Raw genomic sequence first — 26,335 nt, 5'->3', positions numbered from 1 at the left:
ATTGTTGAATCACCTAAGTGTATACAGACATTGCACTACCTAGATTACACACTACCAGTTTGCACTACTCCAGCTGTGTTAGAAAACATGCCCAGACTTTCTAAGGGAAAACAATTCCCTTTTAGAAACTCAGTAGTCCTGTACAGTAAGTTGATAGATAAAGGTTTTTTCCAAAAGACATGCCTAATTTGTGCTCCACAAAAGAGAGACACATTTTCAGTACATGCTCTCCATGCTCCTAGACAATTCAGCTGGGAAGACTGGCAGGTTCAGCACTATGCCAAGGAATGGCACACTAAACTGCACTGATTTTTCACAAAACACTAGAGTTCTGAAAGAGATGACTCAGACCCTATCTTTATTGCAGAAATCCACTTTTTCTTTAGGAAGGAAATCTCATTTTTAAAATTAAAATTAAGCTTCCTTCATTCACTATTCTTTTTTTTGGCAATGATTTCATAAAAGGAAACTACAGGTGAAGTTTAATATAAATCTGGATGCCACTTATTCCACTCACAGGGACATTTTTACAATTGCAATCTCTGACGTAAAATGTAAATATCAAGCAAATAGTATCTACAAGATTATAACTCATTCCTAATAAATTACCATTGAAAGACTTCCAAGCCTGAAATCTGAGTCAAATACAGTATTATTCTGATGAAGTAAGTTTCAGATGGCAGTCACAAATAACAAGGCATATCTTATTTCTTCTATTTCACAACACTTTCAATCGAAACACATGTAAAGGAATGTGATTGAAAATATAGTGATCAGTGGTTGTAGAATAACAGCGAACATTCTAGATTGCAATTAACCTTTCTAACAATCAGTGGCAACAGTTTTACACTTTTTACACTTTTTCACCTTTTTTTCCTTTTGTAACAGAGTCCTTCAACAGCATTGAAATCTACCACTGTAACTGCTAATTGCTTCTTAGGGTCAGAATGTATATACCTAAATTTATCCCCCAATGATACGACATTACTGTTACTCTACAGTCTTTGCAAAGCATGACATTGAAAAAATAACTGCTGCCCTATATAATTCTTAAAGTTCAATCTTGCAGCCTTAATATCCTCAAAAAAAAAAGAGTCCCTAGCAACTGTAGGTAAAATTAGGCAGTTCACCTCTGGAATGTTTTAACAAAGTTATTTATTTCTTATTATAAATGAACTTAATACACAGGGTTTTGGGTTTTGTTTGGTGGGGTTTTTTCTTAATTTTAAACAACCTTAAACTGGTTAGGGGCTTAAACTACTGAAATAATCCACTAAATATTTACAAGAAAAAAAAATCAGAAGTTCACAGCACCATACCTGTGCCCTTGCATGAACTCCCCCAAGGAGACATGAGCACTGTTGTTCCAAATACGTTTTTTCTTTCTGCCAGCAGCTTGCCTGGGTTTTCATCTGTTCAGCCATTTCGTTAAAAGCATCTTCCTGGCTCTGCCGAAGATCCTTCAAAGTATTGGACTTGTTCTTACAAATATACTCTAGGTGAGATATCTGTGTGACAAGCATTTAAAAAGAAATTCTCTTACTTCTCTAAACACCTTTTTACTTTATTGTACATATTAATTTAACCACAGACTATTCCAGCAGAAAACGTAATCTGTAATTTCTTCAACATATTCATTAAATGACAGATTATTTATTTGAATTGTGCAACAAATGAACAAAAATTTGGTTTCAGTTTTGCCATCCTTATACAACCTTGCAGATATTTGGTGCTTTTTTTGTTGAAAACTTGAACCGGACACTTCCTGTATTTTTTTTAAATAAGTGTATTAAATCTTGTGCTGCTAAAGTAGTAATCTGAGTATACCAGTCCTTTAGCAGTTTGCAAGAATTGCAAATAATAAGTAAAAAACCAGCCCTTAATTTAATTTTTGTTTTAGTGGAAAGCCAAGACATTCCAGATGTTATTAAGTATTGAAAGAATTTCAGGAAATTTTAGCGTACAGAATGTTTTTCTCACAAATAGCTCACTAGTTTATGATGTGTTTTCAACAAGTGTGAAGGGATTCACTCTGTGGATAACTTTGCAGCTCCCATGCAAACTAAATGGAGAAATTAATCAAGTTAACAATGATCTTTAAATACACACATCTACACACTTTTACTTCTAGGGAATGTCAGATACCTTGAAAATAGGTCACACAGAAATGCAAGAGAAAAATTTTGTTCTCAAGAAAGCAGGTACAACACAGGTAACAATACTGTTCAAAATCCCTGAAAAGCTAGTAAGTACATGAAAAGAGCCCTAGAGACCTCACAGTCAATATCAATAACCATACTAAATTAAAAAGCAAGAAACAATACGACACAACACCCCCAAACACTCTCAACAATGTTTACTCCCTTCTCCTCTATTCCCTTTCCTCTTTTACTTCAAAAGGAAAATAGAAATGCACATCAAATCTGAATAATCCAGATTTTATCCTATCCCTCTTTAGTAATTTCAATTGACTGCTGGGGTATTTATTAAATGATGGGCAGAGTTAAAACAATTCACCGTAACCATCCCTACATTTTACTTGAGCCAAAAGAGTGGTAACAATTCCAGAAGATGATAGTTGTTCAAAAGAGCTTTTCCCTTTCTATGACTCAAACCCAAAATGTCAAGGCAGCCAGGTTCTGGAGTCACTTTACTACGTTTAGGACTGGCCTGATCAATGGAGCCAGAAAACAAACTGAAATTCTGAAGACTGGCATATGTTAGCCTGTGAAGTCAGTTTAACTTATTTAAAAACTTATTTTCTTTCCTAAAAATGCAAGGATTTCTGTGGAGAAAGGCCATGAAAACTTGCTTACATCAAAATAATTCAGAAAAGTACAGCTTCTTCCTATAACAAATATTGACATGTTTTATAAAATAGGTATTTTCTATTTGTGTTTCTGAATACAAATTTCATAATACATAAATTACAATTAAATGAAAAAAATACATTGGCACAGCACCTCTGAATCATAAACATATAATTTAAAGATGATATTCCTAGAGTAAGTGTATTTTGTTTCTGTTTTACGGTAAAATAAAGACTTGTTTTATTAGTGTAAATGACTAAGTTCTTTGAATTGCTTCATCAGTAAGATTAATTTATTTTCTTTTAATTAGGTCCCTGTGGCTAATATTGGCTAGTACTATTAGCATGTCCTGCACTGAAAGTGGAGCTTAGAGACTTCATACCGACTTCAGTCACATTTACATGCCCACAGCAATGGCATCAAACTGAGTTGTAGACAAGCCATAATTAATGGTATTGAATTATTAACGTCCAAATCTTTTTTGAAACAAGATGAATGTCAGTCCTTTTTAATGATACTGTGATGAGGACAAATGTCACTGAATTTAATAGAGGTAGATGGTGCCTAAGGACACTTACCTTCTCATTAGCCCTGCTGAGGTCTAAGATCAGGGCATCAACATTTTCCTGCAAGACTACACAAAGCTCAGACCAAGAGAATCTATCTAGGATGCCTTCTGGTTGTTTTATAAGTACACGGCCTGCTACCAAACACTGGTATAAGCTATGGAGGAAGGTTAGTTTTTCCTGAAACAAAAAGAAAAATTTACTGTTGTACCCAAACAGTGTTAGAATCTAAATACATGCATCATATGGATGGTAATACAAGCAGGTGAAAAAAATCCCACAAAGCTCATTCTCAAACCTTTTATAAAATTCCTCAATTGCTAATATTTGCAGTCATGCATATCAAAACAAGTGTAAGAAAACACTTTTTACAAAATTTGTCTAATTATTTTTTATACTTTATGTCTAATTAGACATAGAGTATACAAAGAAAGACCAGTCCTGCAGTGGCCACAACCAGGAGCTGACACAGATAAAAAATTCCATGCTATTAGTACATGCAATTTATTTATTCATGTTAACACTTCCAGTTACATTCAAACTGTACCCACTTCCAACATTTGCACAGCATGCAGAAAATTGTCTGATTGGTTTGGCAGCACAACACACCGTTTATACAACTATCACTCTAAAGTCTTTTTAAAACTGTTTTTGTATGGATCATGAATGAGACTAAATGGCCAGATAAAACGGGCTTATAGCTTCATCAGCTACATTCCACAAGCCATGTCTAATTTAGTTACACTGATTTTAGCCAGTAGTATAATAAATTGATGCAGGTTATAAATAAACTTTAGCAACAATAGCATGCAACAGAAATTAAAGCCTTCATGGTTTTAGTACATATATGCAACTTAGCAACTTTGATTAAGACAACAACAGACAACAACCTCAAAAGTCAAATTATTGTAAATGTTCCCATTGTTTTTCAGGGGCCTTGGATGAGGTTTTACATTAAGAAATTGTGGATAATGGAGATGGGGAACTAGGGTTTTTCTGAGCCCTTTCCATCACACTTAGGTGCAGTTGCTCACAATTATTTCATGGTATTTTATGCAATTAAAAAGAAATTGTAATTAAACTTTTTTTCTAACAGATCTGCAAATTCCCCAAGGAAAATCCAGTGTGCCACCTTCATTACATTTTTGCTTGGCTGTGATAAACCGAGGATGATAATTATCCATTTGGGGTAAAAAAGGGGATTCCAAGACCCTAAATCAATTCACACATGTTGAATGCAACCACAGTGTTGTAGACATGCAGACTTTACAACAGAGCCAGACTTCTAGTTTCCTTCACTTTAATCATTATCTGATGTGTGTAACAATTTCAGCTGTTTCATGTGGACCCTATTTAAATACCAGACTGTAAGAGTGATGGAAAGAATGTTTCCTTTTCACTCAGTTGGCATCCATATCCAAATCTGTGGAAGTAATGAGCTCAATATGCACGACTAAAAGTACATCATTCCCAATGCTAGTACAGAACCACTTTACTGGGGGGGAAAAGCAACAAAATTAACATCTCTTAATATATATAAGGAGAGAGATAATAGTTCTGAAATAAGATGTTGTGAACTCGCTCCTTCATATAGCACACCACAATGACTTAATAGATAACAAATAAGAATTTCTAGGTTTTGTGGCCTGCATGCAAAACTACCTCAACGATATGTGAATCAGTAATAATGATAATGACACTACTCTATGTTCCAATTGTAAAACATTTTTGTTAACTTTTAGTTTGAAAGAAAGAAAGAATTGTTCGTCAGGTGTAGCTCTTAAATATACTCAGTTGTTCAAAAATTCAAAATGCTGGAATGATTAAGCTACTAGTTCAGATACAGAAGAAAGGAGAACTGATACGTCCTGAGATCTCATAGATATTAAATACATATTTCAAAATATGTATCTTAAAATCATATTTTAGAGATAAATATGTTAAGACTAAGAGTAACCATCTGATGTATGTAAATGTATAAAGTTGAGATTAAATAAAGACTCTTTGACAGTCATCTTGTCTCTAGTAATACCTCCATATCCTTCTGGTAAGCCCTGGTAAGCTTCTGGATTTCATTTTCTGATTCTGTGGCACGTACTTTCTCCTTCTCCCAGCATTGTTGTACATCCTGTAGTTTCGTTCTTAAAGTTTCTATTAAAGTCTCTCTGTCTGCACACTTAGTGTGCAGATGATTTAACTCTTTACTGGCATCAGCCAGGGTATCCTGAGCTTCCTGTAAGACAGAAGCATGGAACAGAAAGGCTGGTAAGAATTTTAGTCTGTGAAATGTTACCTTAGTCTAGCGGTCATCATCTGAGGAAGTAAAGCCATATAGCCACATGTATTCATAAGATTCCAGGCTAATTCAATATCTGAATTTCAAAATTGACAATAGGCCTCTTCTACAGCTTGTAACTAGACAATATGGGCATCCCTGACTGGTAAAAGCTCCACGATGCAGTGACCTTCAGAATACCCTCTACCCCCACAAATGAGATGCAGAATGCAGGGACACAACTTATCCTCTGCAGAGTGCAAAGCTCTCAGAGCTAGTGAAAACATACACTATTTTCTTAAGTAAATCTCTGATCTGTTGCAGTTGAGTCTGTAAGCAACACAGCTCTTGTTCCTCACTGTATTTTTATTGCCATGAAAAAAAAATGGGAGGACCCTCTTTGGAGGTTTGACCATGGGAAGTAACTGAATAATCAGAAATGGTCATAAATAGAATCATTATGTTACCAGCACCAAATTTCACCAGGTAAACAAAGAAATTAATAAACTACCCCTTTACAGTCAAAATATTTGTGAGACAGAGTGGACAGATACACATGCTTTGCTCTCCTATAAGCACTGGATTTCCAGCACTGCTAAAGTTTGCAAAAGGTCAAACTGAAAGCATTGTTCATTTTTCACAAAATCGTAGCTTCTTATATGGAAAATATAATAGAAAAGATACTCCCAATTCATTAGACAATGACTTTTATTCTTCTTCATGAAAACATTAAAATATTAAAACAATGTTAAATTTCGAACACAAATGTTTTCACACTGGATCTAGCTTTTGCTTATCTCTGCAGTTTTATTACTAAAAATTTAAAGAGATTTGAAACTGGCATACTGCATAAAAACCAGCACTCTCTGTGTGTAGCAAACTCAGTTTTTTCAGGAAGAATACAAATATCACTTGCAATGGGTTGCAGAAATCTTAGGTGTCTTACAAAGGTGCTGGAACAGAAGCAGAAGTCTTAAGTCTTCCAAACATAAATTAGTAAAGAAAGTTCAGATCAGATGACAAGACATCATCTGCAAGTAGCCCTTAATATGAAGATTCAATGAATGTTGCAGAAAAACACTGCATAAAAACATAACGCAGCATATTCTCAGCAAAAGAGACTGAAAAACACCAGGTTTAGAGAAACACTATTTTGGTAATAATACAATACACTGCCAGTCAGGAGATTAAGTTTAACCATAACCTCAGGACTTCCTCACTCCCTTGGCCGTTGATGTAACCAGACAGGACATCACAGAAGTGCTGTCAGCCAAAAACAGAGACAAAAAAAAATTCTTGTTCAGAAAGTAAAGAAAAGAATTCTCAAGTGTTTTTATCAGTTCTCAGGTAGATTTTACTCTAAGAAATTTTAGGCTGCATATTGTATAGGTGTTAAAGACAACCTTATGCATTACATGCATTGACCTGATAAACACAAACAAAAAAAAATTAATAAAGGAATGGATATGTTTAAGAAAATATACCTTCATATGAACAGAGGTAATTAAATTCCCCTTTTCTTGAGAAAAATATTAAAAGAAAAAATATTGATGCCAATTTCAATACAAAACAGTATTTTGCAAATTGATAAATGTATTTCAAGTTATTTCAGAAGTACAATCATCGAAACGACCAGTTGTGTAGTCTACAGTGGTAACCAGAATAAAGCAGCATGGCTTAACAAGCTTGTAAGGTAAACTAGTCTGCTCAACAGAACAGAATGATATGGAGACTTATTCTCATAAGAAAGATACCTTAAATCCAGAAAGATAATTTTTTGAGAACTTTAAAATTCTATGCTAAATTCATTAAACATACCTTAAGGTCTTGTCTTAAAGTACACACTTTCTCCTCGGATATCTCAAGGTCTTCTGTCATCTTTTTACACAGAGCCTTCATTTTCTCAAACTGTAAAATATATGGAGGTCAAACTGGTTTTCACAGAAAGGTTGCATGACCCCTTCAATATAAAGGAAGAACTTTGTATATAAAAGTAAAACAACAAAATTGATTTCAATTCCTTTGACAGTTTTTGTACTCCATACAATCTAATTAATGTGCCATTACAAAAGCACTAAATAACTCTTTTATAATGATTTAAGATACAGAGTAGTGGCAGAATCCCAAACTCAGTCCACTATTAACTATCTTATTAACTCTCAAAATATCTGACGAGAACATAGAAATGCACTGAAATGCACTTGAAAGTGTAATAAATTTAGATTATGATCTGAGGAGTGGTTTAAGAAAACAAGTTTTCCACTCTGTGGCCATTCGCAGAAATTGTCCAGCTATAAGCATGGGTCTTCACTGAACACTCACATACTGTAAAAGCAGCAAAGCAGCAATGTTCCCGAGAGGCACAGTGACTACTGAATCTTCGTAGGATTACAAGCAACTATCTTAGAGGTAGCTCATGACCATAATGTGTACTTTGCACTTTCAGAAAAGATAACATATCAAAATAATATGTCTTTGTTTACGTGATTATGAGGCTAGCAATACAAATGCCTGAAAGAAAGTATGGATTAGAAATGTATTCTAGTACAGGTTACTGAAAGCACCTGAGATTTAATGAACAACTCAGAAGCAAAATACTCCATTGATAAAATTTACAAATTACTTTGGAAATTATATTCTTGTTTATTTTTATATTTTGATGTCAGTAGACCTGGCAGAACCCTTAGAAATAATTACAGTAAATTACAGAATGCTACTGGAATATTTCCAGTCTTTTTGTTGGTTTACTATTCTTTTTGCTCTCCCTAAACATTCTAGTGGTCTGCACTATACAAAAAGTTAGAAGCTAGTTGTCTGCAAAAACCAAAACATTTATACACCTTTCAGTCACACGAATGAACTAGATCATTTAATCTAATGTTTAGTACAGCAAGTTAAAGATGACACATGACAAGTTTACCAGCATATTTCAAGTATACATCCAGGTGTACACATACATTAACAAATTCATCAATATGTGGAGTCTTGTTGAAAATCTCTCTATAAAGAGAACATCTAATAATTGCTCAAAACTACACCCTTACTGTTATGTATTAAAATATCCTGGTTTTATTGCACAGTGCCCTTCATAGTCCCCTTGTGCATTATTGTATTATTAAAAAGTTTTATTATTAAACATATCTAACATAAAAACCCAAAAGCAGCATTCTCTGTGGGGGCGAGGGTAATCAAGAAGGACAGAGCATTGCCCTTTCTATGCACCATAAAGGTGCTCAGTGATCTCTGGCTCCATATGACAACTTCAGGGTCAGTCACACGCAGTCCTACTGGGAAGTCTTGTGGCAGGTTATCTGTCGGTCCTGCTCTGCTTGCGATTTATTTTCCTTGACAGTTCATTCTTCTTTCTGTCAGAACACTGTCTTTGCTTTCTTAGAAGCCACCCCCTTGGTCTCCCCACTGCTGTCTCTGGCACAGTTTCACAACAAAGCACATCACTAAGCCAAAGCCTGCTGAGTCGACTTTTCAACTGTGCTGCCTATCACGTGACATTCCTCCTCCCAAATAACAATTCGCTGTGGGTAATATGTTCCTAGTTACTCTTCAGCTTCCAGACTTGGGTCTCAGAAGAGTTTCATAATGACTATACACATCAGTTTTCTTATCTCACTGGGAGAGACTTAACAGAGCTTGCTGTTTAAAAAGTATAATTGTTTCCATGGTCACTTATTTTTGTGTCCATTAAACACATTCAAAGGTCTTGTGGGAGACTGTTCTTTTCACAATAAAAGGGGCAAAGCTGATATACTTCTCCTTTTTTTTTCTTTTCTTTTTTTTTTCTTTTTAAATGTTGTGAGTGACTACCTAGACTATGCATTTGTCAAAACAAAAGACAAAACCTAGAAATGAAATATAGTACTGACATTTTTACAATCTTATTACACCTTGCCTTTCTGTATTTGCCAATTTTATTCAAACATAAGCTAATTACAAGTTTGCACAAAAAGTTTTAATGGTGTAGTTAACTTCTCTCTACAGCCTTTAAAGCCACAAGTTTATAAAACATTTACCCACAAGAGGAGTAATTTAGTCACTTTACCAATACAAATAACAAAATAAATGCAAGACTCTGACTTCTCAGCCAGTGAAATAAAAGGACAGTAGGACTCAAGGAAAACATCTGGTTTTTTTCAACCGTAAGAATCCCAAAATTGAAATATTTCCATTATCCTCTCAGATAACTTAAAGAAAGTATTGTAGTGGTCCTATTTTAAGTGAAAGGACAGCAAAATACCTCCAGAAGAGATTCCAGGGAAAACACACTCTTTTCAAAAAATTACACTGGTTTTTAAAAGTACAGAGGGCATGATCATTTGTATAACTGATAGCAATGACTACTGAGGCTCAAGCGCCGTGTATTTAGGAATATTGCGGTATATGCTGCCACACTCTTAAATCATCACCTTTTAGCTAAAATCTTAGATATGAATAGTTTCTTATCCTAAATATTTATTGAAAAATAATCCCAAAAAGGTTTAACAAGAAAACAAAACTAAATTAAACTAGAAAGACAAAAAACTCTACTCCCTGTCTCCACAAATATAAGTGAAACTTCACTGTAGGGCAAGCTTAGAGAAATAGCAGTGACAGAGATTATTTCTTTAGGTATACTTGAAGCTGTCAACTCAACATTCCCACTCTTCTGCCCTTTTTTACAAGCAAAGCATATGTACTGCTGCAGGCCAAATGCGATACATATAGAGCCAAACATTGCAAGTGTTACCTCATTAGAGGTATCTTCCAGCTTGTTCTGGTAAGCTGTCAAGATACACCTCAAAGTCTCAAGGACAGAGCAACTTGGCGGTTTATCTTTGTCGTTGCAAGTGCCTGAAGGAAAACACAGAATGAAAATTAAGCCTTAAAGCCACAGAGAGAAAATTACTCATCCTGGATGAGAAGTATTAAAACTAGTCAGGGCTTCAGTGACAATACAAAATACCGAACAGTAGCCTTGTTTGCCGCAAGAGACGCAGCTGAATAGCCACACTCTCACAGCAAATGTAGCTGAAAGACTATAAAAGCCTTAATTCAAGATATAGACCTGTAAATTCTGGATTACATTAACACTTTATGTATTTGGTATGCAGTCTCACATATAATTCCTACCACGGTCAAGTCTGTGTTGTTCAGTCAGACAAGCCAACTTCAAAACCACATAATTAAACATTTTGAAAAGCATGTAGTCTGAAAGTCAAGTATGTTATACTTTTTCTGACATTATTTTGCTGTTGTGACTAAGCATGTCAATGCAGTACTTCATTCACTTAAAGCTTTACTGAGCCAAAGATCAAATCATTATGTTATGCTTGGAGAAACATAACTTAAAAACATTTTAAATTGTCTTGAATTTCATTCCAAAGGAAATAATTTTTAAAAACTATTATCTGTCTACACAGTTCTACATAACTTTTCATTTATAAATCTGATATATCCATTATATACACACTACACTTATTTATTAAACATTTATACAGAGACTTCTGATCTGGTTGCCTTAATTAAGGACATATGAACAAGTCTGAGCATTCCATAGACCGTACCACAATGCACTAAGAGAGCAAAACAACACTATATTGATCAAGAGGTCACAACATGTCAGCTAATATTCAGTTTCCAAGAACAAACTTTTCTTTTTTTTTCTGGTGTTACATGTCAATACCAGATTATTGACAGATCATTGTTAGCATTGTTTATACTACTATGCAGCATCTATAAACTTATTTTTACAGAGTCAGGGAAAAGCAAAATCTTAATAAGGGGACACCAGAGCCCTCTGAATCCTAAAGATGACCCAAATAGCAATGTTACACTTAGAATCAATGTAAGAATTCATAAAATCGGACCTTTTATGAGAAGTTTAGATTTCACCTTGAAGAAAGTGACAAGGGACACGTTACTATAATTTTTATCACTTAACCACAGCTACAGCTATACACAGGGCTCTAGTCCAGTCTCCTCAGTTACAAGACCACTTTCTCAATGCTACCCATTGTAAGAACATTTTGCAGTGATCCTGTTGCACAGAAAAAATTAACTACTATTCTTCCATACTTGTAGCTCTGGAGAAGCAGTAACTCACAATTCTCATTTAGTTTCAAATAATACCTATTAAGTCAATAAAAGCATTTTCTTCCATCCAACAGTTTCTATCAAGGTGTCTAAATAATGGGTCTTCATTTCTTATGAAGTCCCAACCTGCAATGCTGTCAAAGAAACATTAATTTACATCATGTTTGCCAAAACTGGACTTTTGCCAGTAAATTCTCCATGCTGTCATTTCATACCTTTGCTGCAATCCTACTTCCAGATAGCTCAGTCTGCCAACAGAAATACTAGATTCAACCTTTCTGCACTAGCTGAAAACAAGTCTATGGTTAAATGTTGTCCATCTTCGTACAACTATTCAGGAGACATGCAACATAATCCAAATGGCACTCTGCTGCTGCAGAGGCACTCTGTCAGCAATATAAAAAAAAAAAAATCTGGAAGCATATGCCCAGTATTGCCTAAGAGTTTGAGGGTAGAATTTTGAGAAAATGCCAAGTTCAATAGAAGACTATTAGGAAGTATACAAGTGAGTAAACTCTTAAACCTGCTGCTCTGGACTTTCTGCTAGTAGTACTGGGCCTGGCTAGGATAGAGTTAATTTCCTTCACAGAGGCTCATATGGTGCTGCATTTTACATTTTTGGCTAAAACAGTACTGGTGGCCTGCAGTAAATGGTGAGGCTAACTCAAAGCAGCTAACACTCTTAGAACTTTATACCCATTTCACTTTTTTTTAATATTACTACAACCATAATTACTTTTTTCCTGAAATGGAGACAAATTTACCTGAGAACAAATTCTGTTGCTGAATAACTGCAAAATATGATAAACTGAACAGATACAAAAGGAAATCATGCAAACGGCCCAATAACAATGCTGTGGAAAATTTATAAAGGTCACTGAAAAAGGAGAAAACATGGATTTATGCTTGTTATTTTGGTATGTATAAAGAAAAATAACTTTCTAAAATTCTTTAATCTCAAAAATATAAAGTCTCATCTTCTCTTTCCTGTATAGCCCAGTAATCACAGTCCAATCAGCACTTAAGGGGTCGGATCTCTAGTATTGACAGATTTTTAAGTAGATCTCTCAACCCCTTGAGTTCAAAGTTGGAAACGAGAACAAGAAAGACTGCCAGGTCAGGTGTGGCTCATGTAGCCCCTCACCTGCTAATCAGACTACAAAGATTTATTTAAGATTTTTACTTTTACTGGCACCTGGACATTCTCATTTCAAATATAATTACAATAAATATTTTTTTTAAAAAATTTGAAGAAATATTGCTACATAATACATTCATAAGTACCCCAGAGTAATAATATAATAATGAAAAAGCATTAAAAACTAGATTTCACACTTAGAAGCATAGTAAATATGTAGAACAAATGTCTTAGTCAATATCTATTTTAATATTAGCTGTAAAGACTCAATCCACAGCACAGCTAAATTTTACTATCTGCCTCAACAAAGCCTCTGCAGAGATGCTAAAGCTTAAAAAAAAAGATCTCTTTAAATAAGATTTTTTAAAAGTTTACCTCAAACAAAGCAAATTAATACTGAAGTTACTGTTATAGAAACAGGTCAAAGCTGTTCTCTGCAAAGTTTACCACCAGGGAGAAAGAAAACCTACCTGAAAGACAATTACTGCTTTGGAAACTGCACTCTGGCAGCAGCATCCAGCTCCCGCCAGAATTGCTTAAGTCCCTCTGAGCATGTGGAACTTGGCAAGAATGTGGAAAACATACAGTCTTAAAGAGCTTATCAGACTGATGTATCTACGGTAAATCTATAGGTATTGCCCACAGGAATTACATGTATAATTACAGAATAAAACTGATACCAGTTCCCAAACAAAAAAAATCATATAGCCCATGTGAGGAAACAAATGCATCACAGATTCAAAGACTTTTAAGGACAACAGAAATCTCAGGAAGTTGTTCCTTTATTGAAATTAAACAGTACCAGGCTGAAAAAAAAAAAATCATTCTGTGAAGACAAAAAAAATGCATCTTCATTTAATGATGTTATACAATCTATTTATGTCTACTGCTCCTAAAAAGTGCAAAAACAAATCATCATGATTTATATAAAAGAAACTTGTTTGCTCTTTAAGCCACATTCTGCCTGTTTTCTTCCAGTTTACTTTCACTCTAAGTTGGAAGCATTTCATGTCTAGTATGTGTTATTCTAATAGGAATTACATAGAAATATCTTTTGTACATTGTTTTAAATGAAGATTTTAAAAAGTGTACAACTTCTACCTGTAAAAAACTACTAGCTTGATGTTAAAGTTCAGTTTGGTTTTGTTAGCCACTAATTCAAATGTCTAACCAGGCAGCAGTTTGTTAAGTTTGATACATTACATATAAAGCCAAGTAGCAGTGACAACCACTGACTTACAATTAATTTTAATGAAAATAGAGAAATATTTGTTCTGTACTAAATCAAATGAAAGCAATACAGTACTGGTCCACAATCAACTGTAAAAGTATTGTGTTATATCAAGTGTCCTACACAACCTTTTTGAATTTATGACCTTTAAGTTGCTGAAGGTTGCCTGAGAATTTGGCTCAGTTCAAGCAAAACATCTGTTCCCTTTGCAGGTATACTGTAAGGACTTTTTTCTCAGTTGGATTTAGAGCACAGCAAGTAAGCCCTTTTCTGACCGGCATATACACCCCAGCATTTGTATATCGAGTTCTGGGCTGACAACAGCAGGTCCACATTCCGTCACCCTCTCTCAGCTAGCAAGGCCATTTGACTGCTGTGAGAACTGCTCTTATCATGTCATCAAATCAAAGCATGGTGAGAAGAGGGAATGCAAGAGGCATCTGCAGAATTCCCACAATGTAGTGACTTTGGAACATTGACAGATGCATCTGTCATTTTATACCTTCAACTAACCTGCTGTCCGCTGGCCTGACATAGCAAAGCTGTCCAAGAGTAACTCCAGCTCTCTCATGTTGTTTTCATACGTCTCTGTTAGAAAGACCTGGTGTTTCTTGGCCTTTATTTGACAGGAGATACAGACAAGACAAGGGGGGGCAGGGAATGAAACACATTAAAACAGTAAACAGAAAAAATACATCTCACAACGGTATATTTGTTCCCCTTTAAATCTAAATTCCTGCCATAATTCTTATTACACCTCTTCTTGACCAAGATACTTAACATGACATAACAAATAAGTAACAAAGAACCCTGAAACACACTTAAAATAAAACTAAAGACTTCAGATACTCAAAAAAACCCAAAAGATGTTTGCAGAAAAACTTAGTCTTGATCACCTTCTGCTTCAAAAATATCTTAATGAACATTAAATTGTGCCCATCTATGCAAGCAATGAAATCTATTGTTACACCCTACAAGGACATCCAGAAAGACACCAAACTACTGGCAGACAGGCTAGAAATCCATGATTTGGCACTCAGTCAAATCCCACACCTACCCTCACTGCAAACCTGCCTACTTCAATTGTTAATATCTTCCATGCTAGACAGTGATTTCTTCAATACCAAAAACTCACCCTTATGCACGGAATATAAAGCAGCAGAGTTCTTCAACACCTACTACTGTATTTTCTGAAAGAAAGCAGTCCACTAAGTGCAGCCTAATGTTCAAATCAAGACACTGACTTTATTCTGAGGGCAGAAAGGTACTACAGCAAATTTTTTAATTGCTACAATAGAAAGACTGTATCAAATCATTCCTTCAGTCTATAACCAAGACTATAACTTGCAGTTTTCAAAGACATGCATCCGTCATTCCAGACAAGACCAAGGTCCTTTTGGGTATATGCAGTTTTAACTTCTCAAAGAAATGTACAACTTTAGCTGCTAACTGACAAAAAGTAATACATTTCAATAATTTAAAAAACAACCCCAAAAAACAGCAATAACAAATGAAAACCAACCACCTCTCCCCCCAGATCCAGAGGAAATCAGATTTAAATAATTTCACTATTTTCTTATGACAAAGGTTATGCTCAAAGATGTCTCATAACTTTTAACTGCTCAATTTATTTACATTCTAAATTCTAAAACCTATTTGAGTAATTTCCATTTCTACTTGGTAATGGAAGATTAACCTTTTTTTATTGAGAAAAATCCTACTGTTTTCTAGTATATCTATAAACTATCGTTTTAGTTATGCTTCACTGCATGTCAAAGGATGCAGGCATTTTCTCATGTGTGGGAAACATCCTCCCCATGAAAATTGTTACATACTGCTAGCATATAACTGTCAGGATAAAAACCCAAGAAATGCATTTAATTCTCTGCAGTGTTCTTCACTATTGAGCTAAATATTTTATAAATTTGCCTTACTCTTTCAATTTTAATTATATGTACTGTATATCAACTAATATATTATTCATATGTGTATTTCAGTGTTAGGTCCCCTGTAGCATTTACATGCCTTTCCTTCTGTGAGAGTTTGTACTACAGTTCATAAAGATTTTCCAAACCATTTCTATATATTGAAAAATAACTAGGTTTAATTCTTACTCCATAAAATTACTTATATGAATAGAGCTTGTAAATGTTAAGATCCAGTAAAAATATTTTATGGGATGCAAGCACACTAAAGTTTGCTCTCATGTACTGATATCATCCTAAAGATCTCACACACTAAAACCAATAAAATATAGCAATATATAACATCACGATAAAAGAAATACTTTTTACGTAAACTATGCCAGCACAGAGGTCAGAGTAAATCTTCCCAGGAAAACATCTTCCCATGGAAAAGTCAAATGTGAGAATTTCTTTCAATCTCCACATCCAATTTTTCTTTTTGTTTAGTTAATTTACCATAATTTGGTCAGTGTATTCCAGTCTTTTCAGCCTTCACCACTTCTCCGTGCTTTATTTGCTAACTGCTCCTACACTTCCTAAGCCAATTTCAGTCTCTTTCTCAACAGCAATAAAGACCAAAAGGAAACTCCTTAGACTAGTCAGTTTCTCTACATTTTAGCTGCAAAATATTTGGCATCTTTCCATTTTGACTTCCATTTTCAATCACTGTCCCCATTATCAGAAATTGAAGAAAAAACACTGTAAACTACAGTGCTGAAAATCCAGGCACAGGTTAAGAGTCCAAAGGGTCTAATATTGATCTGATTTCTTATGTCTCATTGGTAGGTATCTAATAAGAATGTATAGAGTCATAAAATCATGGAACAATTTAAGCTGACAGGACCTATGGAGATCATCTGGTCCTGCTCCCCACTCAGAGCAGGGTGTTCTCCAAGTCAGCTTAGGTTGCTCTGAGCCTCGTCCAGTCAAGTTTTGAGTATCCTCAAAGACGGCCCTCCAGGAAACCTGCTCCAATATCTCACAGTCCTCACTGTAAAGTTTTTTTCCCCTCTTACAGGTAATTAGAATTTCCTTGTTTTCTCTCATACTTCCACTGCATACATCTAAGGAGAGTTCAGCTCCACCTTCTCCATAAGCACCCACTTGACAGTTCATAGCAGTAGCTGTTATCCCTTAATCTTCTTCAGTCTGAACAAACACAGGGAGTATGCATAATGCTTCACTCTGAAAAGGAAAATTGAGTCCACAACTGTTGAGTCAAACATAATCTATGTCCAGATTCAACTATTCCAGGAGATGCAGTTACATCCTTCTCAACAACTTCATCCATCAACATGTTTGTGGGGATGCTGTTCCTATAGAACTACTGGAAAAGTAGTGTGTTTCCTAGATCACTCCAAAAGGGAAATCACGTAACAAAATTGCTAAAGCCTTTACTTAAAGAGAGTTTGCTTCACAGACCACATTAATAGAAAGAGATGAAAGAATATTCGTGAAGTAAGGCTTCTGCTGACTTTGCTCGACTTCCTGCAGAATGGACCGTTCTTGACCTTGGAAGTGATCCTCGAAAATGACCTTGAAAATCAAAGGCAAGAGGTCTGTACGGATACACAGGGAGCTCCTGACTAAATTAAAATATTAATAGGAAGCATAAAGAGGGCCGATCAGACATAGTGACCTGGGGAAAATACCTAGAGGGATAGCCTAGAGGGATATGCTTAGGAATGCCAAAATCCACCTAAAGTTGAATCTGGCATGGGACGTGAAGAGGAAAAGCTTCCTGAAGTGTATCACTAGCAAAAGCAAGCCTAGGCAAAATGTGGGCCCACTGCTAATGAGGCAGCAATCTGATGACTATGATGCAGAAAAATCCTTTTCAATGCCTTTTTCATCTCAGCCTTTACTGGTAGAACCTGCCTTTAGGAATCCCAGGTCCCTGAGACCAGTGGTAAATTATTCTTGTGAAGTTTACATGGACACTTGAGAATTTAAAATTCTCAAAATATACTAGGAGTGTTTCCTATACTCCCCAAAGACAATTCCCTCCTTCACAAAATATTCCACACTGGAGGACAGAAACCAAACATCATGGGAGCAAAATCATACTTTCTAAACGCAGAATATATGCTGAATTTTAGTATATATAATGCTTCCCTTCATATCCTTAAGACGGCTCCTATTATGACAAAACAACACGAAGGACAAAATACTTCTGGTAGAAAATGTACTTGGCAACATATTTATTTAACCATCAATTTCAAAACATAACTGCACTTCTAAAGAAATTAAATAGAAGTCAAGCATTTTTCATGAAATGTACTGTATGCCCCCATCAGGAGAAAATCTTTTTTCCAAATACTTTGTATCCTTATCTATAAGGATAACCAGAAAATTATTCCACTCAGTGCCAGAATTGAGTTAGTCTTCCACAAGAAGGTTATTTATATTTATCTGGGCAACTTCGTACTACCTTGGTTGTAGACATATTTTCCTTAACAACCAGTATTTGACTTTGGTATCTTTCCATAACCTATTCCAATACAGAAATGATGTTCCATTGTTTTTTTCAGCATTTTACAAAAGCCACAGTTGACTAAAATAAATGCAAACTCTATGCATACTTCTAGGACAGTCCACAGAACGTGATGCTGCAAATGTGCGTATGTGCGTCAAGTTAACAATTTTAAAAATAAACATGTGGGCAAGAATTTGAGGTCTTACCTTAATAAAACTCCAGCAGTAGTACACAGGGAATTAGGGTCCAGTCCTACAATGAACCGCCATTATTCCTGAGGAACTTTCTCTACTTTGTTTACAGGTACAAGGTGCTCTAAGGGGCTCTCTTGCACATGGATTAATACGCCCACTCACTTTGCAGTATAAATCCCATGTGGTGATGGCAAAGTAAATGCCAAAGCCAGAACTATCCACACAGCCACCAAGGAACAGTATGTTCAGATACCTCTTGAAAAGCACTTACGTCAATTCTTTACAAAAGTATCAGAATGTTTACCAGGCCTAACCCGGTACAGAAATAGGTTCCAAATGACTGTTCCACAGTTCACAAAAAACAGGTTTTACTCAAGTGATGTTCAGTAAAACAGAATAGTGGCACAAATTTTAAAGAACCAGGCATAAATTGTAGTATAAAAACCAAAACAAAAGAAAACCCTTACTGACCATCTCCCTCCTTCAGCTACTGTTTATTTTTGCTCAAGTTATCTAACTACTGAATCCTTAATAGAGTTTATTTTTTATATTAGCTAGAAGATTCAAAATTCTATAGAGGAGTCTATCCATGTGTACACTAAATACAATCTCTCAAGAAATTAAATATCTCTGAAATAAAATTAATCAAAATGCCCAAGTTTTATTAGAACTATTCTTGTCTCCTAAACAGAGATTTGCAACAACCTTTGGTGGAAGAGAATGTTATGAAGTATCTCTCCAGGGTTTTGGGTTCGTTTTTTTTCAAGGCAGAAAAAATTTTTTGAAAACTGCAACTTTAAAAGCATTTTTTAGATGTCTGTCGTACAACACTGGGACATCACAGCTTGAATGACCTCTTCCAGAATAAACTACAAAATTAGTTTCTTTGTAGATCATTTATGCTTCAGATTGACTAGTCTTCTTAAATTAGGACAATAACAGAAATAGCATCTAGGAACATTCTACCTCTGCACTAAGGCAAGAAAAACAGGAATCAAGGTAACACAACATTTAATGGTCATTAGTGAAAAATTAATGAGGATTGTGTACTGGGGGGATTTTTTTAGTTTGGAAAAAAAAATGCTCTGTCCACTATAATTGTCCTTTATATAATTATTTACAATAATTGACATTTACATCTTTGCCATCATGTACCAGTTTCTACTCCACAGAATTTGCAGAAAAGAATCACAATCTTCAGGGTGATTCATTGTCTCTTCAGTCAAGACTTAAGACACTTCTGTTAAAGAACATTGGTTAATGCGCATGTCCAGGAAACAGATTTTCAAACACTTCTGTTCTGACATTCAGTTTATGATAACCTACAAGGCTTTTACAGACAGCTCAGACATAAACAGTGCATGACTGCAGGCATGGCTGTAAGAGAAAGATTTATATGCCACAGGGAAAAAGACAGGCCGTGTGTAATCTATTATATCACTTTGTAATCTATTATACCACTTATACACAAATCATGCTGGTTCTGATAGAATCTATACAAAAGGGAGGAAATGAATATACACTTCTTCCAAGTTAAAGGAATTTATACTAAACTACAATATTTTAATTATTTCACTTTCCTAATATGTATTCTGGTGTACTGGCAAGTTCTCCAAATTTCAATATGTGTTTCTCTTAAAATAAAGGTTTCACATCTCCTGCTTGGCCGCTACTAAGAGCATTCACTATTAGGTTCTAGAAATGTAAATATCCTGAGTAACTTAAAACTACTAAAGACATCTTTTATTCTTTTCTATGGGACAGGAATACAGCTGAGGTTGTTTCAGTTTAAAGCAAGTCCTGAATCACAATGGTTACCCTTCTAAATTCCTATTCTTGGAGCTAAACATTTCTAAAACCCTAGCTAGAAATGATTACAAGCTTGAGACCAATTTCCTCAGAAAAACATAATGGAAATCCTGAGAGCCTGCTCATGCTGAACATTCATAAGCAATTTTGTTTGATAGCAACAGATCCTATAACATTTGATCCATGCAAATTTCTGGCAAACTTCTGTCGCATGCTGATATTTAAAATTACAAGCATCATAACTACTTTACTATACATTCAACTGATCCATTAAAGAAAAGAAAAGTACTTTTTCATATAAAGCTTCAAAAGAATTTTTTTGGTATATCTTCAAATTATTTTACAAACAAAAACACTAACTTGTGTGGTAACAGTACTGTGAGAAACCAATTGAAGATTATCAGCCTGAAGTGGAAAGGACATATTCAGGATGTCTAATAATAGTACAAAATATAAAAAAGTAATTAAGAGATGAAGAAACCAGGAGGGGGGAATTAAGGCAAGAGAACACACTGACATTTTCACACAATTTTAGTGTGGGTATAGGGAAGCCTAATAACAGTATACTGAATTAATTTTTGCTATAGCCTTCTGCTTTTTGATTTTGGGAAGCAAAACAACAAAAAAGCTGTCCAGACTGAGTAAACAAGACCACACACAGGCACTCCTGCTTCCCAAATAAATACAAAAGTCTTCAGGAAATATATAAAGCCGCCCAAGGTGATAAAAATCTAATCCCACATGGACCACTAATAGAACTCCTCAGAAAATAAGGATTTTTATTACCTGTTCAAGACAGTCTTGTGGTTTCAAATCATTCCAGTAAAACAATTAAAACAACAGGCTCTATGAACAAATGCCATGAACATGGCATTTCTTTCAAGTGGGACAATTTGTTTTGCTTTTACCTTTCAATAACATAATGTCCATTTTGAATATACCACTTAATACTGTTGCCATTACCAGAAACCTTGAACATGAACAGAGTTCTGTCCTGAATTCTTGTCAGGTTTAACATACTTTACTAAGAAATTCTTCTTTTTATTCCTTTTTTGCCTGATAAAATGATTTTTCCCAGTTGACTTAGGGCAGCAAATGTCTTTAACACTTTAATGCTTGCACTGAAGAAGTTTTGTTCTCCCAAAAGAAAAAGGGTTCTTACATTTTATTTTTCTTCAATTTATTTATTACCAATCTACCTGGAAAGTGGCAAACACTAAGACAATGTATGGAATAAGTCCATCAACTGAAGAGAAGACACCAACAAATCTGAAGACTCTCTGTGAGACGCTGGTTTACTATATTAATTATTGGCTCAAACCAACTCAAGTGTGTGTGTGGGGAAGAAGGGGTAAGACTGAATTTCATGAAGGTGAGGTGATGCCCTGTCCCACACCCCAGCCCCTTGAAGCCTCCTTGGGCAGCCCCAGAGCAGCTGTCAGTCACTGGACACCAGGAGCACTTCCCACATCACACTCCAGAGCCTTTAACCCAGTTCCACATGGGCTGGAACAGCAGGAGTCCCACTTGGCGGGGGGGTGTGGCCACGGGGGCCAAAGCAAATACAGGCAGCAACGTGCACTGGCCATACTTGTTCATACCCTGCCACCTGGACACATGGGAGCTGAACTTTCACAGGACCCTGGTGGTAGCTATAAATTTTCTCTTTTTCTCTCTTTCTTTACTACTACTTCTCTTAATCTCCTTTCTTGATATTTTAGGTAACTTGAGAGCAAATGGGTTGGATTTGGCTAAGTTATATGTATTAGCATGTGCTAAGTCAAGCTTTGTGGAATGCTTTAATTTGGTTGTATGTTACCCTCTAAACTTTTGCCAAGATCTCTTATTTCCTAAAGTTTACCAGCAAAGTACCTCCTGAGAAAACACGTGTGGCTTTTCTCCTTTGCACTCTCTCTTAAAGTGTTAAAAGAACCAAGGGTTCTTTCAATATTCCAGAGGGTGGATATTGTTGGAGCATTGCATATTTTTAAAGTAAAACCCCTTGGTGAGCTCACAGCTCGGGGCCTGGGGTCTTACACTCTCTGATGCAGGTCTCTGCTTCTACTCACTGATTAGCACAATGCCTGTCAGTAGCAGGGAACAGACCATGATTACCTTCTATACTCACAGCTCCAAGGGAAAGGAAGAGGAGAAATTTGCAAGTTTACATTGGCTATATATAGAAATACCGCAGATGATACTACACAATGAAAAGAGAAAAGGTTTCCTAGCTCATACAATCATAGAATCATAGAATGGCCTGAGTTGGAAGGAACCTTAAAGATCATCTAGTTCTAATACCCCTGCTGTGAACAGGGACACCTTCCGCTAAACTCAGAGCCCTATCCAACTTGGCCTTGAACACTCTCAGGAATGGGACATCCACAACTTCTCTGTTGTGAAAACAACCTGCTCCAGTACCTCCCACCCTCACAGTAAAGAATGTTTTCCTAATATCTCATCTAAACCTTCTTTCAGTTTGGTATAATTCCCCCATGTCCTATCACTACATGACCTGTAAAAAGTCTCTTTCCATCTTCTCTTCTTCCTTTCAGGTACTGGAAGGCCGCAATTAGGTCACCCTGAAGCCTTCTCTTCTCCAGGCTAAATAATCCCAATTCTCTCAGCCTTTCCTCATAGCAGAAGTGCTCCATCCCTCTAATCAACTTGGTGGCCTCCTCTGGACTTGCTCCAACAGATCAATGTCCTTCCTGTGCTGGAGACCCCAGAGCTGGATGCAGCACTCTGGGTGGGGTCTCACCAGACCAGAGCAGAGGGGCAGAATCACCTCCCTCGACTTGCTGGCCATGCTGCTTTTGATGCAGCCCAGGATACAACTGGCTTTCTAGGCTGGGAGCTCACATTGCTGGCTCATGTTCAGCCTCTCATCCAACAGCACCCCCAAGGCCTTCTCGGTAGGGCTGTCCTCAATCAGTCCATCCCCCAACCTGTATATACTGGGGGTTGCCCTGACCCAGGTGCAGCACCTCGCACTTGATCTTGTTGGACCTCATGAGATTCCCATGGGCCCACTTCTTGAGCTCATCCAGGTACCTCTGGATGGTATCCCGTCCTTCAGGTGTGTCAACTGCACCTTTCAGCTTGGTGTCATCTGCAAATTTGCTGAAGGTGCACTCCATCCCTTCATTTACATCATTAATGAAGATATCGTAAAATTTTTTCTTTGATCCTACTGCTATAAAACAGGATGGCAAAACTTGTAATACAAAGTTCAGGTGGATAGAGACCATGGAAAGGCCCCAGCTGGTCATATAAAAGGAAGAAGATTTCAGAAAATAAACCTGTAAGATACATCCAAAATGCCAAATGCCCACCAAACCAAACCAAAAAAGAACTAAACAAAAAAACCCTCTGTTTTGTCACCTTCAAACAAGTAGTTTTCAAACAATTTTTGCAGTCAAATGCTTGCACTAAAACTGTGTGAAATAAAAGTAAACAAGCCCACAGTGGTAGCTAATCAAGCTTCAGAGAAAAAAGACTGGTTAGAAAGATGGAATATTCTTTGCACAAAATCATAATCCATACCTACAAACTGCCTTCTTCATTAGGTATGCAAACACAAGTTACACTCATAGCCATACTTTCAAAATAATTGTTTTCTGCAAATAACTGTTCAGTTAAGTACACAGTGTGTCACTTAACGTGCATTTTTGAATTGGCTTCTCCAGTGTATTAGCTATATTTACTCATGTTTTACAAAACAAAGTAACATAAATGAAATCAGAGTAACACAAAGGCAGATTTATTCCACAGCTCAGCACAGCAAATGCAGATTATGTTCACGGTATGTTTAAAAAACCCCAAACAAGGAGTGCTACAGGCCTTTTGTCTTACCGTTGCAAGCTCCTCCTCTAATTCTTTGCAGGTTTTTTCAGTATTCCCTAGTCTCTCAGAGAGGTCTTTAATTACCACCTTCTTTTCCTCAATGACTTCTTTCATTTCATTGTTTGAGGCAAAACACTCTCTTTCTAATCTGAAAAGTTTGAACATTAGAACATTTTTATCAAAAATATTTTTGTCAAGTATACTGTATACTTTTAAAAGATAATCTACGAGTATCACACATATCAGGTTATCACCTGATTTATGTATCATACGGCTTCTGAAGCTGCTTGCCTTATTTTTTCTTTAACTGAAGAAACTTACATATTCCTTCTAAGAAAGACTTTTCGGTTATGGTTACATTCTTTTCCAGTATCAAGGCTTGCATTAGACTTCCAGTCATTAATTAGTTTGATCATTTGGATATAGCTTCCAAATTACACATAACAAACAGAAGTCATCATATTTCAATTAACGCTCTAGTTCTCTTCAAAGACCATATCACATCTTGCATCTTCAACCCTGATTTCAAGTACAAAGCTTGCTTCTAAAGTTCCCATGTACTTCACTATATTCTTGCCCTGGTTCTGGCCACAACAGGGTTAATTTTTGCAGTAGCCAGGAGGGGGCATGGCTAGGACCTGAAGGCTATCCTATATCACCTCACCTCATCTTCCAGAAACAGGGAAGGGCTCCCTTCCCTGGCAGAGGGAATGGTAAGGTATGGTCATGGTCTTCCATAGTGAGCAATTCCATATGAATCATTCACTTTTTTTTTTTCCGGTACACTCTGTCATTAGTACTTGCTGCTGTTACAGTTTGTTGTCTTATTTCATTGCTGTTTCCAGTATATTGTTCTTATCTCAACCTGTGATCTTTATGTTTTGTGCCTCCAATTCTTCTCTTCAGCCCACTGGGGGTGGGCAGGGGCATGTGGTTTGGAGTGTTTCAGTGGGAACACTAAATTGGGAAATACCATTCCTAAACCATGACAATTCCACTCAGAATGGCATGACTTCAAAAGCAGCGTATCCAAATTTTCAAACAGCTCTTATTTGTATCAGTCCTCCTGGTACTCAGGAAAACAAATGATACAGAAAGCCTGGCATGGATAAAAAAGGCAACTCATGAGAAAACTACAAGGTCAAACAACATTGTATAGAGCACACAGCCAGGGACAGGAATCGAAGGAAAAATTTAGGACTGCCTGAGTATGTAGGGCTGGTATCAGAAAAGTCACCTAGAATTAATTTTTGCAAAAGATGACAAAGACAACTAGAAGAGATTTTACCACTCTGTTAAGGTAGGAAAGAAAACATGGACAGGCTTCTAGACAGCAGAGAGAGAAGGTTACTACACTCAATGCCTTTCTTGCCTCAGTCTTCCCTGACAAGGTCTCCTCCCAAGCCTCTACAATCAGTAAAAGGGCTCAAAAAGGATAATAATTGCTAGCAGTAGGTGAGGATTGAGTTTGGGATAACTTGTGAGAACCCAACCCATAGAAATTGAAAAGGCCAGTTCACCTACACTCAAAGGTTCTGACAAAGATGGCCAATGTCACAGTGAGATTGCTCATTATCGCTGTGAAAGGTCAAAAATTGGGGGAGGTCCATGGCAAATGGAGAAAGGCAAATGTCACACAGACATTCGGCAAAGGGCAAAAGGAGAAGCCAAGGAACTATAAACCAGTTTGCTTCATTTCAGTCCCTGGAAGGTTATGAAGCAAGTCCTTTTGTAACAATTTTCTGGGCTCATGAAAGAAACAAAGATGATTGGGAACACAGGGAGGATTTACAAAGGTTTAATCACGTCTGGCCAACCCAGTTATATTCCATGATAAAATGATCAGCTCTATAGACAAAAGGAGAGCAAGCAGATTCCTATAGCAAGGATTTTAGCACTTTCTCACAGAGTATTTTTATAGCTAAATTAGAACTTCAGT

The 26,335-nt window shown here is 36.2% G+C and overlaps 1 protein-coding gene across 1 annotated transcript in view; it reads right to left on the bottom strand.

Moving 5' to 3' along the window:
• LOC113991287 (coiled-coil domain-containing protein 171-like) overlaps window positions 1-26,335 on the bottom strand; it is a gene marked incomplete at its 5' end in the record, with an annotated part of 120,384 nt that overhangs the window by 86,744 nt on the left and 7,305 nt on the right. The window contains 7 exons of the mRNA XM_039387246.1: window positions 1,320-1,508; window positions 3,389-3,556; window positions 5,409-5,609; window positions 7,470-7,559; window positions 10,393-10,496; window positions 14,621-14,723; window positions 24,406-24,544. Of these exons, the coding sequence (XP_039243180.1) occupies window positions 1,320-1,508; window positions 3,389-3,556; window positions 5,409-5,609; window positions 7,470-7,559; window positions 10,393-10,496; window positions 14,621-14,723; window positions 24,406-24,544 (994 nt within the window). The remainder of the gene's footprint in view (window positions 1-1,319; window positions 1,509-3,388; window positions 3,557-5,408; window positions 5,610-7,469; window positions 7,560-10,392; window positions 10,497-14,620; window positions 14,724-24,405; window positions 24,545-26,335) is intronic.

The sequence above is a fragment of the Pipra filicauda genome, unplaced genomic scaffold, assembly GCF_003945595.2.
Source record: "Pipra filicauda isolate LSUMZ 115617 unplaced genomic scaffold, ASM394559v2 scaffold546_size326836_pilon, whole genome shotgun sequence".
Classification (NCBI taxonomy): Eukaryota; Metazoa; Chordata; class Aves; order Passeriformes; family Pipridae; genus Pipra; species Pipra filicauda.
Note: the sequence above shows the minus strand (reverse complement) of the source record. Positions and strands in the feature narration are given on the sequence as shown.